Source organism: Microtus oregoni, unplaced genomic scaffold, assembly GCF_018167655.1.
Source record: "Microtus oregoni isolate MIOR12 unplaced genomic scaffold, Mior012 000105F_ref0000443, whole genome shotgun sequence".
In the NCBI taxonomy this organism is placed as follows: Eukaryota; Metazoa; Chordata; class Mammalia; order Rodentia; family Cricetidae; genus Microtus; species Microtus oregoni.
Genome location: NW_024544720.1, coordinates 118,140 through 145,145, shown reverse-complemented (window position 1 = coordinate 145,145; position 27,006 = coordinate 118,140). Strand labels below are relative to the sequence as shown.

The 27,006-nt window shown below is 43.3% G+C and overlaps 3 protein-coding genes across 4 annotated transcripts; all 3 read left to right on the top strand.

Annotated features, from left to right (window-relative positions):
• The first annotated feature begins 5,114 nt into the window (after window positions 1–5,114).
• LOC121443345 (protein CTLA-2-beta-like) lies at window positions 5,115–5,805 on the top strand. The gene is made up of 3 exons (XM_041645076.1): window positions 5,115–5,201; window positions 5,456–5,578; window positions 5,674–5,805. The coding sequence occupies exons 1-3, from the start codon at window positions 5,115–5,117 to the stop codon at window positions 5,803–5,805; spliced, it is 342 nt and encodes a 113-aa protein (XP_041501010.1).
• Window positions 5,806–9,216: 3,411 nt separating this feature from the next.
• Window positions 9,217–10,987, top strand: LOC121443366 (protein CTLA-2-beta-like). Its single transcript, XM_041645108.1, has 5 exons — window positions 9,217–9,340; window positions 9,682–9,832; window positions 10,085–10,207; window positions 10,306–10,416; window positions 10,773–10,987. The coding sequence occupies exons 2-4, from the start codon at window positions 9,746–9,748 to the stop codon at window positions 10,393–10,395; spliced, it is 300 nt and encodes a 99-aa protein (XP_041501042.1). The 5' UTR covers window positions 9,217–9,340; window positions 9,682–9,745; the 3' UTR covers window positions 10,396–10,416; window positions 10,773–10,987.
• Window positions 10,988–15,038: 4,051 nt separating this feature from the next.
• Window positions 15,039–26,797, top strand: LOC121443365 (protein CTLA-2-alpha-like). Of its 2 annotated transcripts, XM_041645106.1 has the most exons (6): window positions 15,039–15,073; window positions 15,734–15,870; window positions 16,156–16,278; window positions 25,733–25,793; window positions 26,370–26,487; window positions 26,608–26,797. In XM_041645106.1, exons 2-6 carry the CDS (start codon window positions 15,784–15,786, stop codon window positions 26,666–26,668), a joined length of 450 nt encoding a protein of 149 aa, XP_041501040.1. In that variant the 5' UTR covers window positions 15,039–15,073; window positions 15,734–15,783; the 3' UTR covers window positions 26,669–26,797. The 2 variants fall into 2 exon arrangements, with proteins under 2 accessions (XP_041501040.1, XP_041501041.1); XM_041645107.1 differs by lacking the exons at window positions 15,039–15,073; window positions 26,370–26,487 and having other exon boundaries at window positions 15,700–15,870.
• Window positions 26,798–27,006: the final 209 nt, after the last annotated feature.

Sequence of the window (27,006 nt, the reverse complement as noted above, 5' to 3'; positions counted from 1 at the left end):
TTGGGCCATCTGTCTCTGTGGGTTCCCCTGTCACAATCTTGAACCCCTCCCTCTTGCTCATATAATCCCTTCTACCTCTCTTCAGCTGGACTCCAGGAGCTCTGCCTAGTGCTTGGCTATGGATCTCTGCATCTGTTTCCATCAGTTACTGGTTGAAGGCTCTATGATGACAATTAGTGTAGTCACCAATCTGATTACAGTGGAAGATCAGTTCAGGCACACTCTTCACTATTGCTAGGAGTCTTAGCTGGGGTATGGAATGAGCCCCCACAGATTTCTGCAGCAGACTTGACTCTGGAGTGTTATTTTCTAGCTTTTGATCTGCCTTTTGTGATTGTTACCTGCTGCCCCTGTATATTCTGTTTAAAGTCTTATCTGAGAGTCTTCCTGGGGGATCAAAGTCTATGAAAGCTTAGTTTAAGGAACCCCCAGAAAACTGTGGTATTCTTAGCTGAGAATTTGCATTTGGTCTTGTCCCTCTGGGGGACTCTGATCAAAGACTTTGGTATCAGAATTGACTTGATACAAGTGTGAATTGTATTAAAATAAAAGGACCCTTTGCTCATCTCTCAGTCTGAGAGAAGCTGAGGCCTCCTGCAACTGAAAAGGCTAAAATCAGCCTTGAGGTGGCTCTGTACTTCTTCCCATAAACCTGTGTGAACATCCATACCTACACCAGATAGACACCACTGGCTTCATCCTTGTGGGTTCCTAGGAATTTCCTTAGCACCAGGTTTATCCCTAGCCCCATTATGGCCTCCTCTATCAAGATACCTGTTTTGTTACTCTCCTCTTCTGCCCTGACCTCAACTAGACCATCCTGATCCCTCATTCACAACCCCTATCCCCTCCCCCTCTCCCCCTACTCCCAGTTTATCTGGGACATCTGATCTATTTTCTCTTCCCAGGGAGATTCATGTGATCCCCTTAGGGTCCTCCTTGTTACTGAGCTTCTCTGGGACTGAGGATTCTAGCCTGGTTATCCTTTGTTTTACATCTAATATTCACTTGTGAGTGAGTTTTTCTTTTTGGGTTTGGGTTACCTCACTCAGAATCTAGTTCTATCCAATTGCCTACAAATTTCATGATGTCACTGCTTTTTTCCACTGAGTAATACTAATATCCTATTGTGTTAATGTATCACGTTTTCTTTGCCTATTCTTCAGTAGATGTGATCTAAGTTTTATCCAGGTTCTGGCTATTACAAATAAAGTTCCTATGACCATATCTGAGCAAATGTCCTTGTGGTCTGATTGAGCATCCTTTGGGTACATGCCCAAGAGTGTATGCTGGGTCTTAATTGATTTTCAATTTTCTGAGAAATCATCATACTGATTTCCAAAGTGGCTGTACAAGTTTGTACTCCCACCAGCAGTGAAGAGTTCTCCTTACTCCACATCTTCTCTAACATAGGCTGAATCAGTGTTTTTAATCTTAGCCATTCTGATAGGTGTAAGATGATATCTCAGAGTCATTTTAATTTGCATTTCCCTAATAACTAATGATGTCAAACAATTCTTTAAGTATATCTTGCCCATTTGAGATTCTACTGTTGAAAATTCTGTTTAATTCTGTACCCCATTTTTAATGGGATTATTTAGTATTTTGATGTGTAGTTTCTTGAGTTCTTTATATATTTTGGATATCAGTCTTCTGTCAGATGTTGGGTTGATGAGTTTTCCCATTCTGTAGGCTGTTGTTTTGTCTTATTCACCATGTCCTTTGCATTAGAGAAGCTTCTCAGTTTCAGGAGGTCTCATCTAATAATTGTCAAACTCAGTGTCTGTGCTACTGGTGTTCTATTCCAGAAGTGGTCTCCTGTGCCAATGCATTCAAGGCTATTTCCTACTTTCTCTTCTATCAAGTTCAGTGTAACTGGATTTATGTTGAAGTCTTTGATCCACTTGGACTTGAGTTTTGTGCATGACAAGAGACATTTATCTATTTGCATTTTTCTACATATTGACATTCAGTTATACCAGCACTATGTTTTAAAGATATTTTCTTTTTTTCATTGTACATTTTTGGCTTTTTTGTCAAAATTCGGGTGTTCATAAGTGTGTGGATTAATATTAGGGTCTTCAATTTAATTTCATTGGTCCGCATGTCTATTTTTATGCTAATACCAAACTGTTTTTATTACTGTAACTCTATAGAGCTGGAAGTCAGGGATGGTGATGCCTCCAGAAATACCTTTATTTTTTTAATATTTATTTATTTATTATGTATACAATATTCTGTCTGTGAGTATGCCTGCAGACCAGAAGAGGGCACCAGACCCCATTACAGATGGTTATGAGCCACCATGTGGTTGCTGGGAATTGAACCTTTGGAAGAGCAGGCAATGCTCTTAACCTCTGAACCATCTCTCCAGCCCCCCAGAAGTACCTTTATTATATAGGATTATTTTACCTTGAAGACGTCAAACTTTTCTCTTTGCAAATGATATGATAATATACATAAGAGACCACAAAAATTCTACCAGTGAACATCTACAGTTGATAAACATCTTCGGTAATGTGGCAGGATACATAACTAACTCAAAAAAATCAGTAGTTCTCCTATATACAAATGATAAATGGGCTGAGAAAGAAATTAGAGAAGCATCACTGTTTATGTTAGGCACCAATAATATAAATTATCTTGGGGTAAATCTGACTAAACAAATGAAAGACCTGTTTGAAAAGAACTTTAAGTCTTGGAAGAAAGAAATTTAAGAAGATATCAGAATATGGAAATATCTCCCACACTCTTGGATAGTTTGGGTCAACATAATAAGAATGATAATCTTACCAAAAGAAATCTACAGAGTCAATGCAATTCCCATTAAAATCCCAACACAATTCTTCACAGGCCTCAAAAGACCAATGCTGAACATTGTATGGAAAAAAAAAACAACAACAACAAAAAAAAAACCAAGACAGCTAAAACAATCCTGTACAGTAAGGGATGACCATTTTCAATATATTAATCCTACTGACTCATGAGCATGGGGCAATCTTTCCATCTTCTGATATCTTAAATTTGTTTTCAATGGTTGATAAGTTTGATGATATTTTGACCTCTGGAAATTATTTCTTCCTTTTGTTCTAAATCTTTCAGGCATACTATTTAGTCACTTGTATAAGATCTATCAATTTTTTTAAGTAAGTGCTTAGTGCCATGAACTTTCCTCTTAGGACCACCTTCATTGTGTTCATAATTTTGGACATGTTATGTATTCATATTTATTTAAATTTGAAAAGGTTTTAATATATTTTTGATGTCTGTCTTGACCCATTTTTATTCAGTAGTAAGTTGTTCCATTTCCATGGATTTGTAAGATTTCAATATTTAGCATCAATCTGTGGTGGCCAGAAAGAACAGAGGGTGTTATTTCAAATTTTGCATATTTGTTGAGACTTGCTTTATGTCTAAGTATATAGTTGATTTTGGTGAAAGTTACATAAGGGCTAGAAGAAGATAGCAGAGAACAATAACCATAGTTTATATCTTGAGCACATAGCCAAAAATCAGGAACACTGCAAACATGCAGAGTTTTCTTTAATTTTGATTGTAATATGGAATTAAACTGTATGTCTATCTGTGTATATCAATTTCTGCTTATATTTTCATCCAATTTGACTTGGGGAGATCAAATGCATCTTTTAGGAAAGTATCCATTTGTTCATTCAATTCTGCTTTTAACAAACATCCAAAAATCTTCAAATCTCAATTATCAGACAGACAAGTATTCATTCAAACTCCAGAGAACATCAAAAGAATGTGGCCATACAACTATGCTTTTATCTTTTTATGTGATATATCAAAATAGAAAGAAAAGCTTCTGATCACATGTATATTTTCTGTATTCTATAGGAATGTATATTTTCTCTAATTTCTCAGCCAAAGCCACTGTATTGTTTTATGAATTTTGTCATATCTGCTTTGCAGTCAAATGCACAGCTGTGTTAGTCAAAGGAATGGTGAAGCTCACACAGCAATTTCCTCCTATCCACTAAACCCTGTTGGCCATTTAATTCTGGGTGCATGGGGCATTTGGTTTTTGGTTTGAGGAACTCTAATACTTTTTCTAAAGCTGTAGGTTGAGATGTTGATGGTCGGGCTGAATGACACATATCTCTGACACCTCTCTTTCCTGTTAGTTATTTATCCTCTCTGAAGACGCTCCTGTCTGTCATACATTTCAGGCAAGGCAGCCACAGACAGGTATGCGTTGCTAGATTCTTCAGATGTGCTGCCTTCACAGTACTTAGGCTAGCACATGCTCTCCATACACACGCAGAATCTGAGGTAAGACTGTAGGATCTACTGTGTCATCGATGGGTTCATCCTACGACAACTCGGTTGTTTCTAAAGTACTCAATTATACAAAACAGAGAACATTCCATGAGTCTTGTGACTGTCAGGTGAGCTACATTCTGTGTGAAACAGCTTCGGTCAGGGGTCTGCTTAGTCTTCAGAACTATGTTTCTCTAGCTGGGATGCTTAACACACTAGTCAAGCTAGCTTATATCTCTATTCTGTGGGCCAGGCTGAGGCTTCAGGGAAGGGCTAGCCACTGCTTCTGGAAGGAAAGGGTGGAGCCACAGGCTACTCTTCTCCTACACCACCAGACTCCCTTATAAATAGCTCTTTAGGAGACCCTGCACATCACAATCCTGGTTCCCACCTTTGAACAGAAGCTGCAGCACTTCAGGTGGGAGTGGAGACAAGCAAGGTACACTGGCCCTGATCCTATCAAATCATGCTCCAAAAACATCCTCATAGCTTGCTCTGGTTAACTGGAATTTCTCTTCTTTCTCTAGACTTTTTTTTGAGGGTTTTTGTTTTTTTTAAGAGAATATAATTACATCATTGTTGTCTTCCCTCTCTGCCCTAAAAACTCTCTCGTGTACTTCTCCTGATATAACACTTCTAATTCGTCCTTAAATTCTGACCTCTATTTCATTAATTGTTGCTACATGCATATATATATATATATATATAACTATGTTAGTCAGTATGCATAATATTACTTGTGCGTATGTTTTCAGGGCTGACCATTTGGTATTAGACAAGTCCTTGTTCCCTAGGTTTTTGAGACCTGATCAGTGCTGTCTTTCTTCTTGAGAATGGCCTCGACTGCTCCATCACCAGATCCCAGTTTGGATGCTGAATGGGAGGAATGGAAAATGAAATATGAAAAAACCTATTGCCAGGTTGGTAACATGGGCACTGTCTAGAGGGATTTCAGGAAGAATGGCCCCTGCTATTAAGCGTCTATAGACATAAACGTGGCCACAGAGGCCAGCCATCATTAAGGACTTGCTAAAGACATTCACTTATGTACTCAAAGTGGCCAGATTTGCTCATCCTCTGGATGTGGAGGATGACTGGCTGTCGTGTCCTGAGACCCCTCTCCGTGCCTCCTCTTGACTTGTCTGAAGGAAACACTGTCTCTTCCATGTATCAGGATGAAGAAAAATACAGAAGGACCTTGTGGGAGGAGGAGAAGAAGAAGATTGATGAACACAATGCCGAGTATGGGCAAGACCAGACCGGCATCTATGCAAGCCTGAATGGATTTAGCGACATGGTGACTGAGCTATGGATTGTTAACTCTATGTTTCTTCTCTATACATCTTTCAAGTATCGGTTGGTTTTCAATGTTTTATTTGCTTTTTCATGAAGACCTATGAAGAATTCAGGAAAGTTTGCTGTGGAAACTTAATGTGGGCAGAAGAAGACCTGGATTGTGATAAGCATGAATATAAGGATTTGACAAAGGACAACAATGTAACAGCTGAGAAGGATCAGGTATGACTGTCACATTTCTACCTACAAGTGCCCACAAGGAAGCGGACAAGAAGCTGAAGTCCTTACTTCTATCAGCTGCAAACAGCACACAGTTCACTGTTTGACTAAGCGTTCTGCTCTTTGGACTGTGCCTACAGTTGACATGGTTGTAGGTGACAACCAATTCTTCTTTCTCAGGGTAGCTGTACTAATTGTTCAGTTTTAAACATGGTAGAGGCAGGCGGATCTCTGTGAGTTCAAGACCAGCCTGGTCTACAAGAGCTAGTTCCAGGACAGGCTCCAAAACCACAGAGAAACCCTGTCTCGAAAAACCAAAAAAAAAAAAAAAAAACATGGTTGGTTCCCTTGTCAGACAAATGTGTTACAGGGGAGGTAATGACAAAGCCACTTTGGTGCATTCTTTGTAAATAATGCAACAAGTGTGTTTCTTCCAGCCCAAGTAACGGTTCTGGCAGAAATGGCAACATTATTTTAACCTCGGAATAAAGCAATCTATGTGTCATTGCCTCAGGAGCTCTCTGCTTCAAGAAGTGACCCGCGTGATGGTGACAAGGCTGAACAAGGGAAAAATAGAAGAAGAAACAGCAGGGGGCCTCTCCAGTACAGAGGCTAGCCTGGGCTGTGTGGATTCCAACTCTGAAACCTTTTAAGATACACACTGTGATATAAAATCTAAAACACGATTACTCGACAAACCCTACAATAACTTAATCTGTGCTCTCACTTACTTTATATTATTGATTCTCACAAGAATTTTTACTTTTTTAACAAAAAGAATGTAAACCACAATGTCTTAAAATTAAAAGTCAACTTTAAATGTAACATTGTGCTTTCTTTCTGGTTTCGTTTTAATCAAATTTTGCATCATTGAAACATTTTCCTTGAAGGTATAACTGGCTGTTAGGGTGGCTAACAGGAGTGGAGAGTTCTCTCATTTCAGAGCCAGTTTCCCATCCCTGGTAGAGCTCAGTTTCCACTGTTTCAGGTGCCCACTTTCAGCAATGATCTGGATTTTCTGGGGTTCCAACTTTCTAATTTCCATCAGAAAACCAAGTATAATTGGTGATTGAAAAGCATTCAGTGCAGAGAAGGCACCTTCTGCCCCACTGGCCTGATCCTGTGTCATGAACCTCATTTTATATGAACATAACAGTGACTTATAGCATGAATAATAAGAACCCAGAGACAGATATTGGGGTTCAAGCTGAAGATCAGAAAAGCAAAGCAGCCGGCCTCTGGCTCTTACCTCAGACTAAAATAGGTGATCCTGCCTCCACAAACCCTCAGATTGAGACCCAGCTGAGACCTGTCTTCTCCTATCTTATATTCTGCTCTAGTGCTGGGATTAAAGGTGTGTACCACCACTGCCTGACCTGTGTGACTGATGAGAGTGTCTGTTTTGCACTCTGATCATCAGGCAAGCTTTATTTATTAAAACACAAATACTATACCACTACAGTGACCTGCACTAGCTGTTCAAGAGTCACAAGAGTGTAGTGTATTTTCTAGTGACCCTATCAGAAACCCATAGTGTCCACTTGTGCGTGAAGATTCTTGATGGTCTCTTGCTGCAATTGCATTCAGTCTAACCTCAGGAGTCATCATAGTTTCAAGAGAGTTCAGATCTCCAAAATCCAGTTTTTTTCTTAGACTTGAGGAAGTCCATTAACTGTGATTACCTTGTGTGAAATTAACATAATAACAACTCAGACTTCCATCCTCTATGGTTGCCTAGGGCCAGTCCCCAGCAGCAATAAGAGTCAAAATCAGAGGCAGAGGCAACTTTATCCTAATTTTACCTATGTTAATTTTTCCATTAACCTAACCTCTGATATAATTCTTTACTGTATTTATTAAAGACCCTCAACCATCGAAATCCTATTTTAACTAATAATACTATTGTATAAAATCATTGCTTCAGTTAAACAGTACAGCTTGGGAGGAAATCGTCTTCATAATAATCCACAGGTAAAAATGTCCAGGAGAACAGAATATTTCCATGAGGTAAACACACTATGTTATAGGCAGTGCGGGTCTCCCCACACCACGCCACACACCAGAGAGAGATGGCAGCGACAAACATACAAAGACACAGCTGTAGCAATCCAAATTCCCACTCCCTTCCCTCCTCCCATTCCTTCCACACACCCTCCCACCCCACCCCCAAAGGCAAGAGACGTTCCGGAGCCAAGGCCTTGCAGAGGAGTTTAACTCAGCAGAGTTTCATTTCCTGGTGGGCCAATCCCCTGATTGATATCTGCTGCTCCTCTGACGTGGCCAATGGTAATCCACCCTGACTGAGGGGAGGCACACGCATTCTCTTGGGCTGTGTCTAACCAACTCTGCCTGGAACCAACATACGAAATCCTTAAATTTCAATTATCTGTCTGGCAAGTGCACAGTAAAACTTCAAAAAACCCCAAAGAAAATGGGCACAAATCTACTTTGTTTTAACCTTTTCCTGTAATATATAAAATAAGAATGAACCAGATCCCTTCACCTGCAGCAGTTTATATTTTCTGTGTTTTTCACACTGTATCCTCTTTTCTTTTTTTTTTTTTGTTATTTTTTTTTTGGTAGTCTTTTTTTTTTAATTATTTATTAAAGATTTCTGCCTCCTCCCTGCCACTGCCTCCCATTTCCCTCCCCCTCCCCCGGTCAAGTCCCCCTCCCTCATCAGCCCAAAGAGCAATCAGGGTTCCCTGCCCTGTGGGAAGTCCAAGGACCACTTTTCTGGCTTTTACTACATCTGCTTTGTAACCATGTGGCCAGCTGTGTTCGCTGGGGACACTCACAGCAAGTTTCGGGTGTCCAGAGTCATGGTAAAGTTTCACGTGTCCAGTCAAACTCTGTGGGTAACCTTTTTGAGCACATGAGGTATCTCTTCTTTGATTTGAGCAACTTCAATGCTTTTTCTAAAGCTGTGGAGCCCTAGGCTGAGAAACTGATGGTCAGGCTGAATAACAAAGTATCTCTAACATCTCTGTTTCCTTCTGGTTATTTCTTCCCCTCTGCAGGCGCTCCTATCTGTCAGGGGCTGAGTTTCAGGTAAGGAAATCACAGGCAGATACACACTGCTTGATGTTTCAAAAGTGCTGTCACAGTTCCCCATACAGATGCAGAACCTGAGGCAGGACTGTGGCGCACACACAAACTGTCCCCAGTGGGTTCTCCTCCCCACAATTCTGTTGTTTCTGAAGACTTTCAATTTTATAAAACAGGACATATCTGAGTCTTAGGATTCGCAGAAAAGCCACATCCTTTATGAGACAGATGGGTGTTAAGGGCTGGTTAGTCTGCAGAGTTCTGACTTCCTTCCTGGTGTGCATGAGTCAAGCCGGTTAAGGACTTGCTCTGAGCACCAGGCTGAGGCTTCAGGAAAAAGCTAGGCTTTGCTCCGGAAGGGAAGGGGTGGAGCCACGGGCTGCTCTGCTCTTGCAACACTGGACTCTTTTATAAATAGCTCTTAGGAGGCCCTGCATACCACAGTCCTGGTGTCCACGTTTTTAACGGAAGCTGCAGCACTACAGAGACAAGCAAGGTACAGAGGCCCTGGATCCGGCCGACTCATGCTCTAGAAACATACCGCAGCTTTGCTCTGGTTACCTGGGACTTCTCTTCTTTCCCTGGGTTTTCTTTCTCTTTGTTTTTTTATCTGTTTGTTTGTTTGGTTGGTTTTATTGTTTTAAGATACTAGTGGAATTACATCATTGCTACTCCCTCCTTTTCCTCCCTCATGCCCTCAGAAACACCCTTCCTGAGTCATTTTAAAACCTGGCCTCTTTTTTCATTTATTGTAACTATGTGCCTATATGCATATACACATATACTCCTAAATGTAGCCTGATCAGTATGCATAATTACTTGTGTGAATGTTTTCAGGGCTGACCATTTGGTATTGGACAAGTCCTTGTTCACCTGATCAGTGCTGTCTTCCTGCTTGAGAATGGCCTCAGCTGCTCATTCACGTGATCCCAGTTTGGATGCTGAATGGGAGGAATGGAAGAAGAAATTTGAAAAAACCTACAGCCCGGTTGGTAACATGGACCCTGTACAGAGGGATTTCAGAAAGAATGCCCCCTGCTGTTGAGAGTCTATAGACATAAATGCGGCCACAGAGGCCAGCCATCACTAAGGACTTGCTGAAGACTTGCACTATGGCTAATTCTCTGAGTGTGGACAATGGCTGGCTGTCGTGTCCATGGCTCCTCTTGACTACACTCTATTTGGTCAGCTTGTGTGGGTGTTAATAAGAAAAAATACCATCTATAGTATTTGTTTCCAGGATGAAGAAGGACACCGAAGAGCACTGTGGGAAGAAAATAAGAAAGTTATCGAGAGACACAATGCAGAGTACGAACAGGGCAAGACCAGCTACACGATGGGCCTCAACCAATTTAGCGACATGGTGAGTGAGAAATGGGTTACTAACTCTGTGTTTCTTCACTTCGGATCTTTACCGTTAGTCTCCTGTTTCTCAATATTTTTGTTTGCTTTTCCATGGAGACGAATGAGGAATTCAGGACAAGTTGCTGTGGAAGGCCAAAGTTTACACAAGATTTGTCTAAATCTGAGACGGTAGAAGAGAACAACTAAGTGACATCTGTGGCAGATAAGGTATGACAGTGTCTCGTCCCTCGCGGAAGGTATGACAGTGTCTCGTCCCTCGCGGACGTCAGCTGTGAAACAGCTGGCGCTTCACTGTTGGACTGAGTGGTCTGCTCTACGGAGTGTGGAGAGAGTTTATACTGGGGTGTGGGTGACAATCTTTTCTTCTTGATTGGGGTGCTATAGTTGGGCATGAAACATGGTGACCATGAAGGCACTCTGACAAAGTCACTGTGCTGTAGTCTTTCTAATCGAGGTCATAAGTGCTTTTCTGCCAGTCGGAGTAACGAGAGGGGATGATTGACAACAATAAGATAGCCCAGGTGTGAAGCAATCTTTACTCCTTTGCTCTTGCATTGCCTCAGGAGCCTGCTGCCCAAGATGATGCTGAGGAGAACGGACCCGTGCAAAGGAGGAGCAGGAGGGGTTCTCTCCATCACATTGTCCAGCATGTGCCCTGCAGAAGAAAATGCTGACTTCATTTAATAGCAACATTGTGATAGGAATGGCCAGGCATAGTCATGCTAATAAAATGTTTTTTACAACAATATCTTAAAATTAAAGCTTGACTTTAAATGTAGCATTGTGCTTGCTTTCTGGTTTTATTTTAGTAATACTGTACATCATTAAAACCTTCTGCTTGACAATATACCTGGCTGTGGGATGGTGTTCTAGGAGTAGGATGGTTCTCTCATCATAGGGTCAGTTTCCCATCCCTGGTGGAGCTCTGTTTCTAGGGATTCAGTTGTCTACTTTCAGCAATGATCTGAAAGTCAACAAGGAATTTTCTGGGATTCCAACTTGTTAATTTGCAGTAGTTGACCAAATATAATTGGCCACAGTGGCGAATTCAGAGCAGAGAAGGCACCTTCTGTCCCACTGTCCTGACCTCTGCCACAAATTTCATTTTATAAAACATATCAGTGACCTGCTCTAACTGTGCTGTGACCAAGTACTAGTCATCTAAAGGATAAAGTCTGTGGTCAAAGGAATGTAGTGTATGCTCAAGTGACCCTATCAGACCCAAGAGAGTCCAGCGGTGCAGGATACACGGCTGTCTCTTGCTGCAATGGCATTCAGCCTAACCTCAGGAGTCATCATAGTTTCAGGAGGGTTCAAATCTCCAAAATCCAGGTTTTTTTCTTAGACTTGAGAAAGCCCATTAACTGTGATTACCTTGTGTGTAATTAAAATAATAACAGCTCATTACAGACTTCCAACAGACAAATGCAGAGTTTAAATTTCCATCCCAAAATAGAATTATGGAGACACAGCAAGGAATGAAAGGTCCAAAGCAAGACAATAACCCATCAGGTAAAGCTCCACCCTTATGCCCATGGCTGACACAGACAATTGAGTGCCTCAGCTACGGTTCCTGCAGGATCTGTAGCCTCTCTTGGGCTGGCTCTTGATATGTTCAGCTTTCCTTAGTGGATATCCTGTGGTTCTAGTCTCAGCACATCCTGTGAACTCCACTGCAAGTTAGATTTCACCTTCACGGTTCCACGAGGCCCCTTTCAGAACTGCTTGCAGAGTCTCTGACCTGAGAGCAGGTGCCTCACCTCAGTGTCTCTCAGAATCCATGACTCACCAAATTTTGGGGTTTTCATGCCTATAGAACCAGTTGCCACAAGTTACACCACCTGATTTTCATGTTTACCCTTGGGTAAAGCTGGGCACTTTGGGATCTTCAATACATCACTTATGGGCACAGATACTGGGGACACATTTCCCTAGGGAGTAGTTTTCCAGAGGCTGGAACAGCAAACCCACCCTGCCTCGCCATTGTTACAGGCAGGCATGTGAGTCTGTAAGGGGGCCACTCTCATTTCCATGATCTTAAGTCTCAGCCATGAAGCTCACAAACACCATGGATAGTTACAAGAAAGCAGAGCATTTGCTAAATAAGAAGTAACCAAGCGTTTGTAGGAGCTTTAGAAGGCAGGCTTGCTAGGGGTGTCCAGTTATGACATCTCTCTTGCTACCTTTCTTGCAATAGTCCCTGAGCCTTAAGAGAGGGCTTTGTTTTGTAAGTGTATCAGCTGGGCTGGACTTCAAAACTCTGCACATTGCCTGGTTGTTGTTCTCTATAATGGTCTCCATTTTTTACAAAGAGAAGTCTTCTTGATTGTGGATGAAGAAATACACTTATCTGTTGGTATAAAGAGAATTATTTAAAATGTGACTACAGATTATGCTGGTTTAGTACATTGTGATTGTAGATTCTCCTGAAAGATCCATGTCTCTACCAGCCCTAGGCAGGTGACTAGCTTTTCAATACTAGGCATGGATTCCTTCCTATTGAGTGGATCTTACACTCAATTAGGAAGAAGTTGGGTACCTCTAATACATGTGTGCAACTACTACATCTTTAGGGTTCATAGCTGTCATAGCTGAGTAAGGCCGTTTGTTGCTTCCGTCATTTGGAAGCTTGCGTGTTGCCTTCTGGTGCTGAGAAAGATGGTGCTCTCTGGTCAGTCCTACTGACGAGCATCCTCCATCTTCAAGGGTCTCATGACCATTTTTTTTAGTTGTCTTGAGGTTTGTGTTGAAGAGGATCTTTACTACGTTGTTTAAGTGGGTGTGGAGGTTGTTGTTCAGTTCGCTGAACTGAACGCTTTGTGCTCACGCCTGGGTGGGAGTTTTACTGACTGAGCTGCACAGGGCTTAATAGTCTATTTAGATTTTGAAAGCTTTGCATTCCTCACTTGAATAACCCAGATAGCTAAGGAACTTGAAAGCTGCTGCCTTTGAGTGTGGCCAGGATAAGATAAGGCTACTCAACAGGTCCTTGCTGCTGTGTAGAATGTTCTGTCACGTGAGCTATTTACCCAACATACTTGATTGAACCTGAGTCCTCAGTGACAGATAGGAATGCTGTCTGGAGTCTGTAGCAGGACCCATATGTGATCTCCAGTAGGGGCCCCTGATGTCTGTGAAAACACATGCATACAAAACAAACATTCAAACAAACAAACAAAAACAGTGTGTTGTGCAAGACATGAAAGTTGAAGTAGAATCACTAAGGAAAACCCAAAATTCGCTAAAACAGGAAATGAAAACTTTAAGAAGTCAAAACACTCAGAAAAGTCCCCAAAACAGATACAAGACATGGAAGGGAGACTCTCAAACAGTGAAGACCAGGTAGAAGAAACGGACACCTCAGTCAAAAAAAAAAGTTAAATCTAAATACATCCTGGCAAAACCATCCAGAAAATGTGACAAACTATAAAAAAGAAAAAACCAAATCTATGAGTAATAGAAACAGAGGAAGGAGGAGAAACCCAAGTCAACAGCAGAGAAAAGGTTTTCAATAAAAACCAAGAAAATTCTTATAACCCAATGAAGGAGGTACAAGATCCTTATAGAACACCAAAAAGACAGAACCAGAAAATCAATCCTCCAAGACACATAAAAATCAAAGCACGGGCTGGAGAGATGGCTCAGAGGTTAAGAGCACTGACTGCTCTTCCAGAGGTCCTGAGTTCAATTCCCAGCAATCACATGGTGGCTCACAACCATCTGTAATGAGATCTGGTGCCGCCTTCTGGCATGCAAAGCATACATGGAAGGAATGTTGTATACATAATAAATAAATAAATCTTTTAAAAAAATCTTTAAAAAATAAAAGCACTAAACACACAGAAGAAAGGAAGATATTAAATAATGCAAAGGAAAAAGACCAAGTAGCATGTGAAGGCAGGCCCATTGGAATAACACTGAATGTCTCGATGGAGACTCAAAGACACAGAAGGATCTGGACAGATGTACAGACTCTAGGAGACCACAGGTTTCAGCACAGCCAACTATACCCAGCTAGACTTTAAATCATTGCTTGATGAAACCAAATTCAAGCACTCTCTACAAATCAGCTCTACAGAAGGCGCTGGTAGAAGTTAATTTAGCTAGGCATAAATACTCACCAGCCGCTGGTGTGAAAACGACAGATCTCATCTTCTTTGCCCCTTTGCTCCTGCTGCCAGAAGCCATGCTGCAATTACTTTTAAACACAAGTACAGAACACTAAGCCAAGATTAAACCATGACTACTTTCCCAAACCCCAAGCACACTGCAAACATGCAGAGATTTCTTTCATTTTGTTTAGAATGTCGAGCTAAACTTTGTTCCTATTATCTGTATATTTCAATTTGCTGTGCAGACTGGCATCCACCCTGACTGAGGAAGAAGCACACACACTCTATACGGCTGTATCCATCCAATTCTGCCTGTAATAAACATACGAACATCCTTAAATATCAATTATCTGTCTAACATGTGAATAATAAAACTGGAAAACTCAGAGGAAAATGTGCATGAATCCACTTTTTTTATTTTTTTCTGTGACATATTAAAATAGAAACACACCAGATCTCTTCACACTCAGTAATTTACATTCTCTATATTTTTCAGTCACACTGTATCCTCTTTTCTGATGTTTGCTCCATCTGCTTTGCAATCATGCCCTGTTATCTAGTCAGCGTAATGGGGACGTCCGCACAGCGAGTTTCATGTGTCCAGTCCAACCCTGTAGGCCACCCTTTGGGCATGAGGCATCTCTTCCTTGTTTCAGGCAACTCAGATGCTCTTTCGTCATGATGAGAGTTCCAGGACTGAGACACTGATGGCCAGGAGAAATGACAAGCGTGTCTAACATCTCTGGTTTGGGGTGGGTATTTCATCCTCTCTGAAGACGCTCCTATGGTCAGAGGCTGCTTCAGGCAAGGCAGACACAGACACCTACCCTTAATTCTTCAGATTGCTGTCAGCAGCGCCTTCACGATTCTTAGACTAGCACATGCTCTCCGTGCAGACACAGAATCTGAGGTAGGAAGGACTGTAGGACACTAGCTGTCCCCATTGGTGTCATCCTGCCATGATTTTTGATGTCCCTGAAGATTTTCTTTGTAACAAACAGAATATTCTGTGAGTTTTAGATTTCTCAGAAAAGTCTCGTCCTATAACACAGAGCTTGGGCCTGGGATCTAGTTTGTCTCCTGAGCCACAATGTTTAACTCTGTGACCCAGATGAACTAATTGAGCTTGCACACAATGCCAGGTGGTGGTCCAAAGCCTCCAGGTAGGGAGAGCAACCGTCCAGAGGGGATTGGATTGGAGGCGGGGCTGAGCCTGTGCCCTGGGGGCCTCCTTTGCATTTAAGCAGCTCCTAGACAGCCAAGGACTAAGCAGTCCTAGCCTCAGCCTCTACCTTGGAAACTATTTCAGACACCGGCCAAGGTGCACAGGGCATGAGATCGAACTGACTGATACTGCAAAAATAAACATGTCAATAGCTTTGCTATGGCTAACCCTGCACTTCTTTCTCTAGGTTTGTGATACCTGACTCCTGTTGTTTTCCCAACTATCCTTTGCTTGGAAATGGCTTTGGCTTCTTCACCAGCTAATCCCAGTTTAGATGCTGAATGGCAGGAGTGGAAGAGGAAATATGAGAAAACTTACAGCCAGGTTAGTAACAGAAGCAGTCCAGGGAGATCTCAGAGAGAATGATCTTACCTCTAAAAAGTTCGTGGACATGGACGTGGCTACAGAGACCAGCCGTTGCCAAGGGATTGCCTAAAGACTGGTGTTATGAACTCCAGGTGATCAGTCTCGTTGATCCTCTGGGTGCGGAGGATGTCGTGTCCTGAGGTCCCTCTCCATGGATCCACTTTGCCTGTCCCTACACTTCCTTTGGTCAGCTTGTGTGGGAGTTAATAGGAAAGAAATATTACCTGCTCTGTTGATTTCCAGGATGAAGAAGGCCACAGAAGAATGGTGTGGGAAGAAAATAAGAAGAAAATCGAGGAGCACAACACAGAATATGAACAGGGCAAGAGCAGCTTCTGCATGGGCCTGAATGAGCTTAGCGACCTGGTGAGTGGCGTGTGAATTGTCAACGCTGTGGTTTTTCTTTTCACGCTTCTCTGCTATCTGTTGGTTTTCGTGTTTTGTTTGCTTTTCCATGGAGACTAGTGATGAATTCTGGGAAATGATGACTTGCTCTTTGGACCCAGTATTGGAAGACCAGGAGGTAATTGACACGCGTCTCTTGAGTGCCGTTCCTGCACTTGAGCGTGTGACAGAGGACAGAAATGTGTAGCTGTGTCGCCCACGGTAAACTGGGAAGCCAAGAAGGAACTGGTCTTCACTTACGTCAGCTGTGGATAAACACCCCGTTCCCTGTTTGACTAAGTGTGCAGCTCTGAATTAGTGGCTAGAGTTGATGTTTGATTACGGATGACAGCCTCTCCTTGCTCACTGTAGATGTTCTCTTAGTTTGGTTTGACCGTGGGTGGTGAACACGAAAGGTAGAAGTTCCAGGCAGATCCTGTGCTAAAGCTGCTTTGCTGCTCTCTTTGGGGTTCACGCAACGTGTTTTTCTTCCAGCCAGAGTAGCAGTTGGGATTTGGATGGCAATGCAAAGGCAGCCAGAGTATATAAATTCCTACACCATTGTCTCAGAAGCATGCTGCCCCAAGATGTGCGCTTCATGATGGTGACAAGGTTAGAGCAGGCCAAAAGAAGAAACAGCGAGGGGGCCTCCTCCGTTCTACAGCGAGGGGGCCGCCTCTGTTATACAGTGAGGGGCCTCCTCCGTTCTACAGCGAGGGTCCTCCATTATACTAGCCAGCCTGTCCTGTGAGAGATCCAACACTCAAGACTTTTAAGGTCCACGCTGTTGTGTGAGCACTAAGAAAATCTTACTGATATTTTATTGCATGCTCTGAAGTCCTTTACGTTATCGATTCTAACAAGGATCTTTAAATTTGCTTTAATAAAAAGAGCATACACTGTAATGTCTTAAAAATAAAGCTTGGTTTTAACTGTAGTATTCTGCTTTCTTTCTGGCTTTGGTTCTGTAAGTTTTTATGTAGGTAAAAGATATAATTCTGTTTGATGGTGCAGCTGACTGTGGAAACTGAGTTCTGGGAGACAGTGTCTGTGGCCCTTTTCAGTAGAGAGTCGGGATTCCACCTTTGCTTGAGCTTCGTCTCCAGGGTTTTAGATGGCCTTGTTTAACAATGACCTGAAAGTTTATTTGAAATTTTGTTCAACTTAATGATTTTAATTCACCTGGGTTTGAGAAGTGAAAATTGTTTGTCTTTGGTGAAAGAGAAGAGACCGTCTTCTATTCCACTGCACTGCACCTGTGCCGTGAAACTCTTTTCTCACGAACAGATCAGAACTGTGTTCTAGCTGAACTGAGGCCTTGTAGAAGCCATCTAGAGACCAAGGTCTGTGGTCACAGGCGTGTAGGTCATACGCAAGTGACCCTATCATAACCCAACACAGCCCAGTCATGAAAGAAATTCATACCTGTGTCAGCATGCAAAACATATCTTTTGTGTTCTCCTATAAATTTTAAAGCTGTTTTGTAGTGTTCTGAAGAACACTGAAATTTTAGTCAAAAGGCCATTAGCTACATAACTTTTGATATTCTACTAATTGTTACACCGTCATACCAATCCATGAACATGGGCCAACTTTCCATCTTCAGGCTTCTTCATCCCTGTTTCTCTGTCGTCTTAATGTTCTCATTACAGAGATCCTTTACCACCTTGGTTAGGTGGATTCCTGGGTATTTAAAAAAAAACTTTTTAATTGAATTTTTTCTTGACTTCTTTCTCTTCAAGTCTGTATTTGACATACAGAAAGCTGTTCATATTTAATTTTTATTCTTTAATAGTTTTGTATATACATAACTAATTTTGTCATTTTCTATCGCCCCAATATACTTTCTTACCTCCTGTCTGTCATGTAAACTAACTTTCTCTAACAAATATCCCTTCTACCTTAATGGCTCTTTTCGGTAAGAGTCTCCCTCGGTTTACTTTGGGTTGCTTGCATATGGCTGGGTGGGAAGCCCATTGACTAAGACACACAGAGCTCGGTGGATTTTGAAAGCAGCACAATCCTCACTTGAGTGTGTTACTCAAACCCGTATAGCAAGCGAACCTTAAAGCCGCTGCCTTCCAGTGGAGCCAGAACAAAATAGGGGTTTTCAATGGTCCAGGCGTCTCTGTAGAATGTTCTCTCACTTGACTCATGTAATCCAGCATACTTGATTGGACTTCTGGTCTCAGCAGCACCTAAGAGTGCTGTTTGGAGTCTTTGGCAGACTCTGTGAGCGAATTTCAGGAGAGGCCCTTGAGAATTTGGAGCAAGGTTCGATGATGATCACCTTTAGACAACTTCTCTGAAAAATAGCTATGGGCTTATTGCTGGCCCTTGTGGGAACTGAAGGCTTGACAGTGGAACACCAATGTGTTCTGAGTTACCATGTGTTACCATGGTACCATCAGTGTTACCATGTGATCCGAGCAAGACTTCATGAGTTGAGATTGATGTGACTCACTAAACCATAAAATTAGACATTCATAGATGGAATCTGTCATCGAATAGCTGTGATATATGTTGTTGAGCATATCCTGAGGGAACAAGCGACTTACGAGAAAAAATTGTTCAAATGTCTATGGTTCTTAGATCTATCTGTAGCAATGCCTTTCTAGCCCCAACACGTACCTTTGGCTTCATATAATCTAGAAAGAATTGAGAAAGTGGTCAAGGTGTGGTACTGATGGTTCTTCACACTGAGCAGAAACCACACAGACGCTACATCTATATTATTAGAGCCCCTATCTGGGACAACCATGAACTCAAGAGACATCTTCCCATGGTCAGAACCCTGAGCAAGGCACATGGCCACATATTTTGCTTGAAAAAAAAATGACCAGATGTTCAACTCTGTTCTAATTTGTGGACCATAGACAATGGTTTGGCTCTGTGTCAGAGACTTAGGAAGGAGAATAATTTAAAAATTGGTGAAAAAGATGTTCAGAGAATAAGTATTGTTACAGAAGTAGTCAAGGCCCATTGGCAGAAAATTATTTTCTTCAGATCTAGACAATAGGACCTCTGATGTGAATGGACCCTGTCAGGTCAGATACCTGTCTAAGAGACCATCCCACAGGGAGTCAGGCCTCCCACTCTGGAAGCCAGATCCTCAGTAAGCCAAGCTAAAGAGACAGGAGGAATAATTATCCTTTTAGTGAGATCACACTCTCCTTTCCCGAATTCCCTCCCCTTATCACAGTAGCTCACAAAGCAATAGCTCATAAGTGGTTTTGCTTTTCTGATTCACCCAGAGAAGTATGACTTGCCCTTTTCTCCTTTATGCCTGTGTTTCAAGCATGCTCTCACTAACACTTTCGGTTTTTATTTGTTTAAAACTCCCCTTCCTGCTCTGAGGCCGCTTGTCCACCATGTGGCTAACCTCCATGCTAAGCTAACTCAAGTGCCACAGCTTCCTGTCCTCTTAACTCTCTCAGTCCTCCATGAAGCCCAAGGCCTCCCCCCCCCCCGCATCCAGTCTTAGGAAGGTGTGCATCCAAATAGACTAGGATCCCCAAAAGCCAGTACATGCAGTAGAGACAAATCCCAGTGCCATTCTCATTGGCTTCTGCACCAATTGTCAGCCGCATTCAGAAGATCCAGACTACTCTCGTCCTTCTGTGGTCTCCATGCCAACTTAAGGGTTTAGAATGAGCGTGTTCCCATAAATGTACAAAACAGTCTGGGATTGTGCTCACGGAAAGACAAAACACTTTGTATTCTTTAAACCAAGCCACCCTGTCTCACCATGGCTCTCCTAATGCTTCATTTTTAGTAACAAACACACAGTTTCCTTTGTAGAGATATAACTTCCAGCTTTATGTTGCCCACTAAGTTTCATGATCTGCTGTGCTCAACAGTGTTCTCCCCCACCACTGCCCCCCAGATCTACACAGACCACAGAATAAGTGCCCGAGGATGGGTGCGGCCAGGCACCCACATCTACCTGGCATAACTGAGCTCCTGGGAGGTCCTTCAGGCTCTGCTTGCTCAGCTCTTGGCTCTGGCATTCTCTGCCAGGTCGTCCCATCCCCAGCACCTTGCAGCTCCAGCTGCCCCTTGTAATGAGAGCAAGCCGTAAAGAATGATGTGTTTCTTTATGGGTAAGGAGAGATAAGCAAGTTAAGTGTTCTTAAGAATATTACATTAAAAGTCAATTTCAAAGAATCTAATGTCGACACAAAATTAATTCTTGGAATCGTAGTTGAAAGCCAAGATTTAAAAAAAAGTCAAGATTTCTGAAAATGATTGTCAGAAGAATGTTAATTCTATTCATTTCAATTTTTTAAAAAAATTAAGTTTAGATTGAGAGATTTTATTTACTAAAGAGAACATTTAGAAAAAAAAATATGCCAGTGTTGCATAGAAAGAGTTTAATGGAGATGGAGGGATGGCTCCATAGTTAAATGTTTTTATAAACGTGTGGTGTGCTAGCTTTAAAAACAAGAAGAAAATAAGCTTACCACAATGAGGTCATATCCACAAAGAAAGCAATTACATCAAGGACAGATAATAACAAACATTGGTGAGAAAGTAGAGAAAAGGGAACCCTTTCTTTGCTGATGGGATTGGAAATGGTGCCTCCGCTGTGCACCAAAGTCTGGATGCTCCTTAAATGTGGTTACCAAACAGTCCAGGAATGTCAGTCCTAAATATATTCCCCAAACCCTCATGTTCATCATGAGTACAAAAATCTTCTACACCAGAATCTGAGACATCATCTCCACCAACACCCGGCTCCTTGGTGGACACCAACTGAGGGTTCTATACTCAATATACACACTGCAAAGCATCTCTCCGCACACAGTATAGCCAAGGGCTTGGTCCCACAGGGCTGCACCTGCCTTAGAATAGAGGATGTCACAAGGAAGAGTAACTGCAGCTGCATGCAGTGAGACCCCTGCCTGAATCCAAACATCCTTCTAGAGTTAATCACTTTCCATCTCTTTTGTCTGAAGAAAATTTACATCTGAAGTAAATGAAAGGTTTCCAATCTATATGGAAATGTAGGATGTAATAATGATCTGGGAGTGTGTGTTATAATCAACCTGGTCAGAGCTCACACTGAGCAGATTTTAAATAAGACATGGAGGAGAGCTAAAGCAACTTCTACCATGCATGCAGCCTCTGCCCACAGCTCTGGAAGTCAAACATTGCAACAAGGGGAAGGAGCTTTGTGGGCAGAGCTTCTCTGTGTCTGGAAGCCCCTCCCAAATAACCATTAAAAGTGGATAAATATTATATGGAACAAGCAAATGGGACTTATCATTGTGAAAGGCTGGTTTGGCACATTATTGTGCTGGTTAATTGGTTGGTTCTTCTATTTTCTCCTTTAATTACCTACTTTATTATCATCAACATTGGTTTGGGAAACCATCATTTCATTCAAAGACTCTACCATTCCTATAGAAGCAATTTTTTTCATTTTTTACTAAAATATATTTATATTTCCCCCTTCCCTTTTCTCCCTCCAAACCCTCCAGGTACCTCTCCCCACTCTTCTTCAAATTCATGCCTCTTTTTTTTTTTTACTGTTATCACATGCAAATGTGTAATTGTATATGCATCTATATTCCTAAATATAACCCGTTCAGCCTGTCTAATGCTACCTGTGTGTCTGTTTGGGAGATGACCATTTGGCACTGGACAACAGGATGGTGTGCTCTCTCCTGGGGAGGACCATCTCTCCCACCCACAGCTTTCCTCAGTTGTCTATAGTTCTGTGTTTAGGGTTGAGGCCTTGTGGGTGAAGAGTCCAAGAATAAGAATATAAAAATGAATATTCCAGAAATAAGAATGTAAAATTAAAGAAATATAAAGTTTTAAGTCTAGGAGAATGAAAACAGACTGTCAGCAGCTTTCTCAGCCAATCAAGGATAAATCAATCCCAGCTATTTTCTTAGATGCTTAAGTTTTTATTTTACAACTGGCTATTCTATTTACAAGGCCCGCCCAGCAGGTCCTAAGTTACTCCAGGGTCTTGAAGAGGCACTGTTGTTCTTTTTTAAAAAATGCTCCAAGATCCCCGCGGCAGTAGGCAGCAGAAATGTTGTAGGTCCCAAATGGTGGCGGCCGGCCATGTGGTGGCAGGCAGCAGGCCCTGGGAGCAGCCAGTCCCAGGCAGAAATGGCTGCCGGTCCCAGAGCAGTGGTGGCCTGAGCGGTGGTGGCGGGCCATGTGGCAGCAGGCAGTGGGCCCCAGGCAGAGTAGGCTGCTGGTCCCTGAGCAATGACTGGTCCCAGGCAGGGAGACACATAGCAGGCGGGCAGAAGACAGAAACATGGATAGACACGACATGCAGGGTGAGGTTGAATGTTTATTCAGGGGGTTATGGAGGAGGAAGGGTAAAGGGGGGACAGAGAGAGAGGGAGAGAGAGGAAAAAGAGACAGAGAAGGGGGGAAGCAGAGAAGTGGGGAGAGAGGCAGAAGTGAAGCTGCCTCTCCGAGAGGAAGATGGAAAAGAGAGAATGAGCTCAGGCCAGAAGCTGAAGATCAGCCTGCCTCAGCGGATGGGGAGGGGAGTGGGTGTGGCTTGTCTCTTAAAGGGACCAAAACCAGAACAGGCACTATCTGAAAGACATGGGGGGGGGGGGGGAGAAAGAGACGCCAAGCAGTATTCCTTGTCAAGGCATCCCCTTTATTGAAGCAAGTTTTACATCTTATATACTCGTCAGTGAGGAGATTGGGCAGGGGGGAACTGAGGAAGGGGGAAAGGAGGGGAAGGAAAGGAGTGGCTCCGTAGCTAGGCAGCAAAGTGGGGCAGTTGCGAGGTCAAGGGCTAGAGCACCTGCTGTTAGTGATAAGCAGCAAACAAAAAAGACACTCTAAGGTGCCACGGGGAGCTTGAGCCTCCAAGGTACGTATACAATGTCTCAGTTAACTTTGAGTTTTCTGTCTCAAGATTTCCACCTCAAGGCCCAGTGAGATGTGAGAAAGGAGGAGCCTGAAATGGCTCCTGACATGAGACTATGAAAGACTATGGGGACTTTGGAACTTTGATGAAGTGAAATCTGCTTTATGACATTGCTAAAAGCCTATGGGGGGGGGGGGGCAGAGAATAGAATGTCGTGGTTGGAATAAACCCATAGGCTCATATATTTGAGTGCTTGGTCTCCAGTTGGTAGAACTTCTGGAAGGGATTATGAGGTGGGACCTTTTGGAGGAGGTATGTCACTGGAGGTGGCATGGAGGTCTCAGAACACAGACAAACCTCTCTCTAGGGGTGGGAGAGGAAAAGAAAATGGACAGGACTCTATTTCTGATGGAGTGTGCAGATGGAATTGGAAACAGACACAAAAGGCTGTGGAGGATGGAGCCCATGTGAAGCCTGGCGGACAGGGAGTGATTGTTTGGTCAGCTCTTCCTAGAGCCCTTCTCCACACTCTTTGGAGGCCCAAAGAGGCCAAAGGTCAGAGAGTCCGGGACTTGTTTTTTAGTTCATTCGAGATTATTGTACCTCTAACTCAAACAAAAGATCCCACCTAGTTGTAAATCAGAGTTCTGTTCTCTCAAAGCTGTTGTCCACAGGTGTGGCTTGTTACCCGACCTCCTGCTCCTGAAACAGGGAAGTAGTTGGTTCCTACCGAAAACAAAAGTCTAAGGATCCAACTAAGTTCTAGTTCCCTTTATGGAAATAACTTGGGATTCCACCCAGGAGTAACTTGCCTACAGAGTGTTTGGTCTAAGGCATGAGTCAAGGGCCTGAGTGAGGAATGGACCCCCTGACTTTCAATTTGTGTGTTAATGCAGTCATTTTGTTCTGCTCCTACCTTTTGAAGTCAGGGGTATAATAAGCTATTGGAAATTAAACATGAATGAATTTTCAGAACTCACTGAAATTCCCTCCCAATACTATCCTATTTGTCTCTGGGTTTTATTATTTTCATTTGTGTCTTTATATTCTTTACTATATTTCTAAATTCCCATGCATCCACTCTGGAAGAAAGGTAATTTTGTCGAGGCTGGCCCCTGAAAGGAGCCCTTTGTGACAGGGAGACAGGAGCTCTGTGATGTGGACCTGACCCAGCTGCCAACACCCAGAGAGAACTCTCAGCCTTCAGTAGCCTGAGAATAACAGTGTGATTCAGATGGAGAATTTTCTCTCTCTTCTGGAAAGCATTAATCCTTCATGGCTGACCCCCAGCTCCACCACTTGGACAATGGACATGATCCTTGCCTTTGTGTGTGGGCTGGGGCTCTTCCACCTATTATCACCCCTCCTCCACCTTGACTCATCCTCACCTCCACCAGCAGAAAACACCACCACCAAAATCGTAAGTATGCCTTAGGCCCAAACCAATGAAGAAGAGCTTCCTCTCTCTCCAGGCTTCACTTTCCAAATCAAATAGGGGGCTGACAGGGGATCTCAGCCTGAAACAGGACCCCATCCTCTTGAGAACTGGCAGGTAGGGCAGAGGGGAGAGTGGGCTCCAAAATGTCTGCTCTCAGACCATCCATACCTGGGAGAGGCCTTGTGACTCAGTGGTCAGGGGTGGTGTTCCTGGGTTGGTTAGGGACCTCTGAGAAAGGAAAGGTTCTGAGCGATGGTTTCTGTGTTCCCCTCTAACATACAGGCTTATAGGGTTGATCCAGCTGAGATGAAAGGGGGCGATGACCTCCAGCACATCAGGAAGCGACTGCTGGTAGTTCAGAGCTGAGCCTCTGGTTCCTCAGCAGAACTTTGATCAATTACATTCATGGTGGATCTCACAGAGACAGCCCCCATTTGAGTTTTCCAAGAGAAAAAGAACACATATTTGTCCACATTATAGATACGTCAATGGGGCTGGTTCTCTCTCTCTCTCTCTCTCTCTCTCTCTCTCTCTCTCTCTCTCTCTCTGGTGGTGAAGAGGGAGCACAACAAAGTCAGGAAGAAAGTCAGGACTGTGAGAGGTAGGCTACTTCCTTCCCTGGTGAGGTGACTTCAGCCTTCCCCCACCCCTACTCCATGATTACACTGATGAGCTGCAGGACCTTCAAGGCAGCAGCTCCTGGGAAGGAACCCAGAACTGAAGACATTCCCCAGGTTCTGTGCTCAGAATGAAGCTATGGGCAGCCAGGACTGGGTACTGACTTGGGAGGGATGGTGTGGGAGGAGGTGGTGCCCTGTGATGAAGTGGTGCCATGCTTCCTGTTTTGGAGGTAAATTGGTGGTTTGCCTCTGAGACACTTTCCTCTCTCAGAGCCCTGGTCCTTCCCTGCCCTCCACAGGGAGATAATGACGCCTATGGAGGTCCTTAGAAGTGGAGGCTCCTGGTTCATGGCATTGTCCTGCCCAACATGCGTCTTGCTCTCCATGCATTTGGGCACATGGCCTTGCTCATGGATGTCTAAGCTCCTGTTTAACTTTCATTTCTATGGAAGGACAGTTCATTCAGTCTCTGGTAAGATACCTGGTCCCTCCTATACCCACCAATAACCCACTCTCCATTTCCAGCTTACAGAGGCAACAGGGAGAAACCAAAGGAGGAAGAGGTGCTGGATTCACTTCTGCACAGGTGAGCCATCTCCAGTTCTCTCTGGCTCACTCCTGTTGCCTGCTATGTGATCACCCGTGACCAGGGCATGAGGTTATCCTGGGAATAGTGGCTCTCTGGATGGGTGGGATGTGAGTACAGTCCTGAGGTTAAGATAACAAGGTCTCGTAAAAAGCAGAGTATGGAACAGTGGTTGTGATGGGCTGTGAGGGTCCTTCCCCATTCATCTTGTCCCACCTCCTGGCCCCATGAGCTCCTGGTTACAATCATATTGTTGGACCCTAAAGTCCAATTACCGAGGAGGAGTTGCCCCCAAGAGACCACTCTCACACCGCAGTTGATGTAAAAGCAAGAGGATTTAATTCTGTTGCAACAGGGTCCTTCAGCATTCAAGAAGCCAAAAGACCCCGAATGATGACTGTCACAAGTTTTTTTAAAGCAAAAAGCCATAGAAACAAAGGGGGGGGGGAGGGACTCTCAGGTTGTTTTTCAACTATTAGGATTGGCTTATTCAAAGTGCTACTAACAATAATTGGTGTGAGCCAGATCAGGCGAGGTAAGAGGGAACATCTGAGTGTTACTTTGTCCCCTTTCCAGGGAGAGATTCAAAACATCTGTGGACATCTGTGGGTTATCTTGTCCCAATTCTGGGAATGGAGATCTATTTGGAGAACATCCACAAGAACACAGGGAGATGGAAAGTCCCAAAAATTCAGTACGTGCATGTGTAGTTGTTAGGTTCCTGGGGGAGCAGGGGGAAGGACTAAGGCTGAGAGGCCTCAGAAATGGCCTCAGAATTGTCCTAGAGTTCTACAATATCTCCTGTCTCTTACAGCATGCAAAAGAGACTTGTCAACACCATCAGCATTTGGCAGCACTTAAGATGCCTCAGGTGAAGCATTCAAACCAGAAGCTGCCAAAGCCCATCTGCCACCTAGGCAGCCCACAGAGGCATCTGTGGCCACCAGTTCATCCCTAGAGACTTCCTTTGCTTCTCGTAATAAACACCTGTTGCCCAGAGATTCTCAACCCGTGTCACCTGTCCTGCTGAATTCCTCACAGATTACGTCACAGTCATCTGTACTTGCCTCTTGGCCTTGACTCCTGGATGCCATTCACCACCACCACAATGGGCACCTTGCTGCCCATCTCATCCTCTGGATTCTGTGACTTGTCCTCCACCTATGACAGATCTCAGCATGGCAGCTCCTCAGTTTGATTGGAAAATACTGGC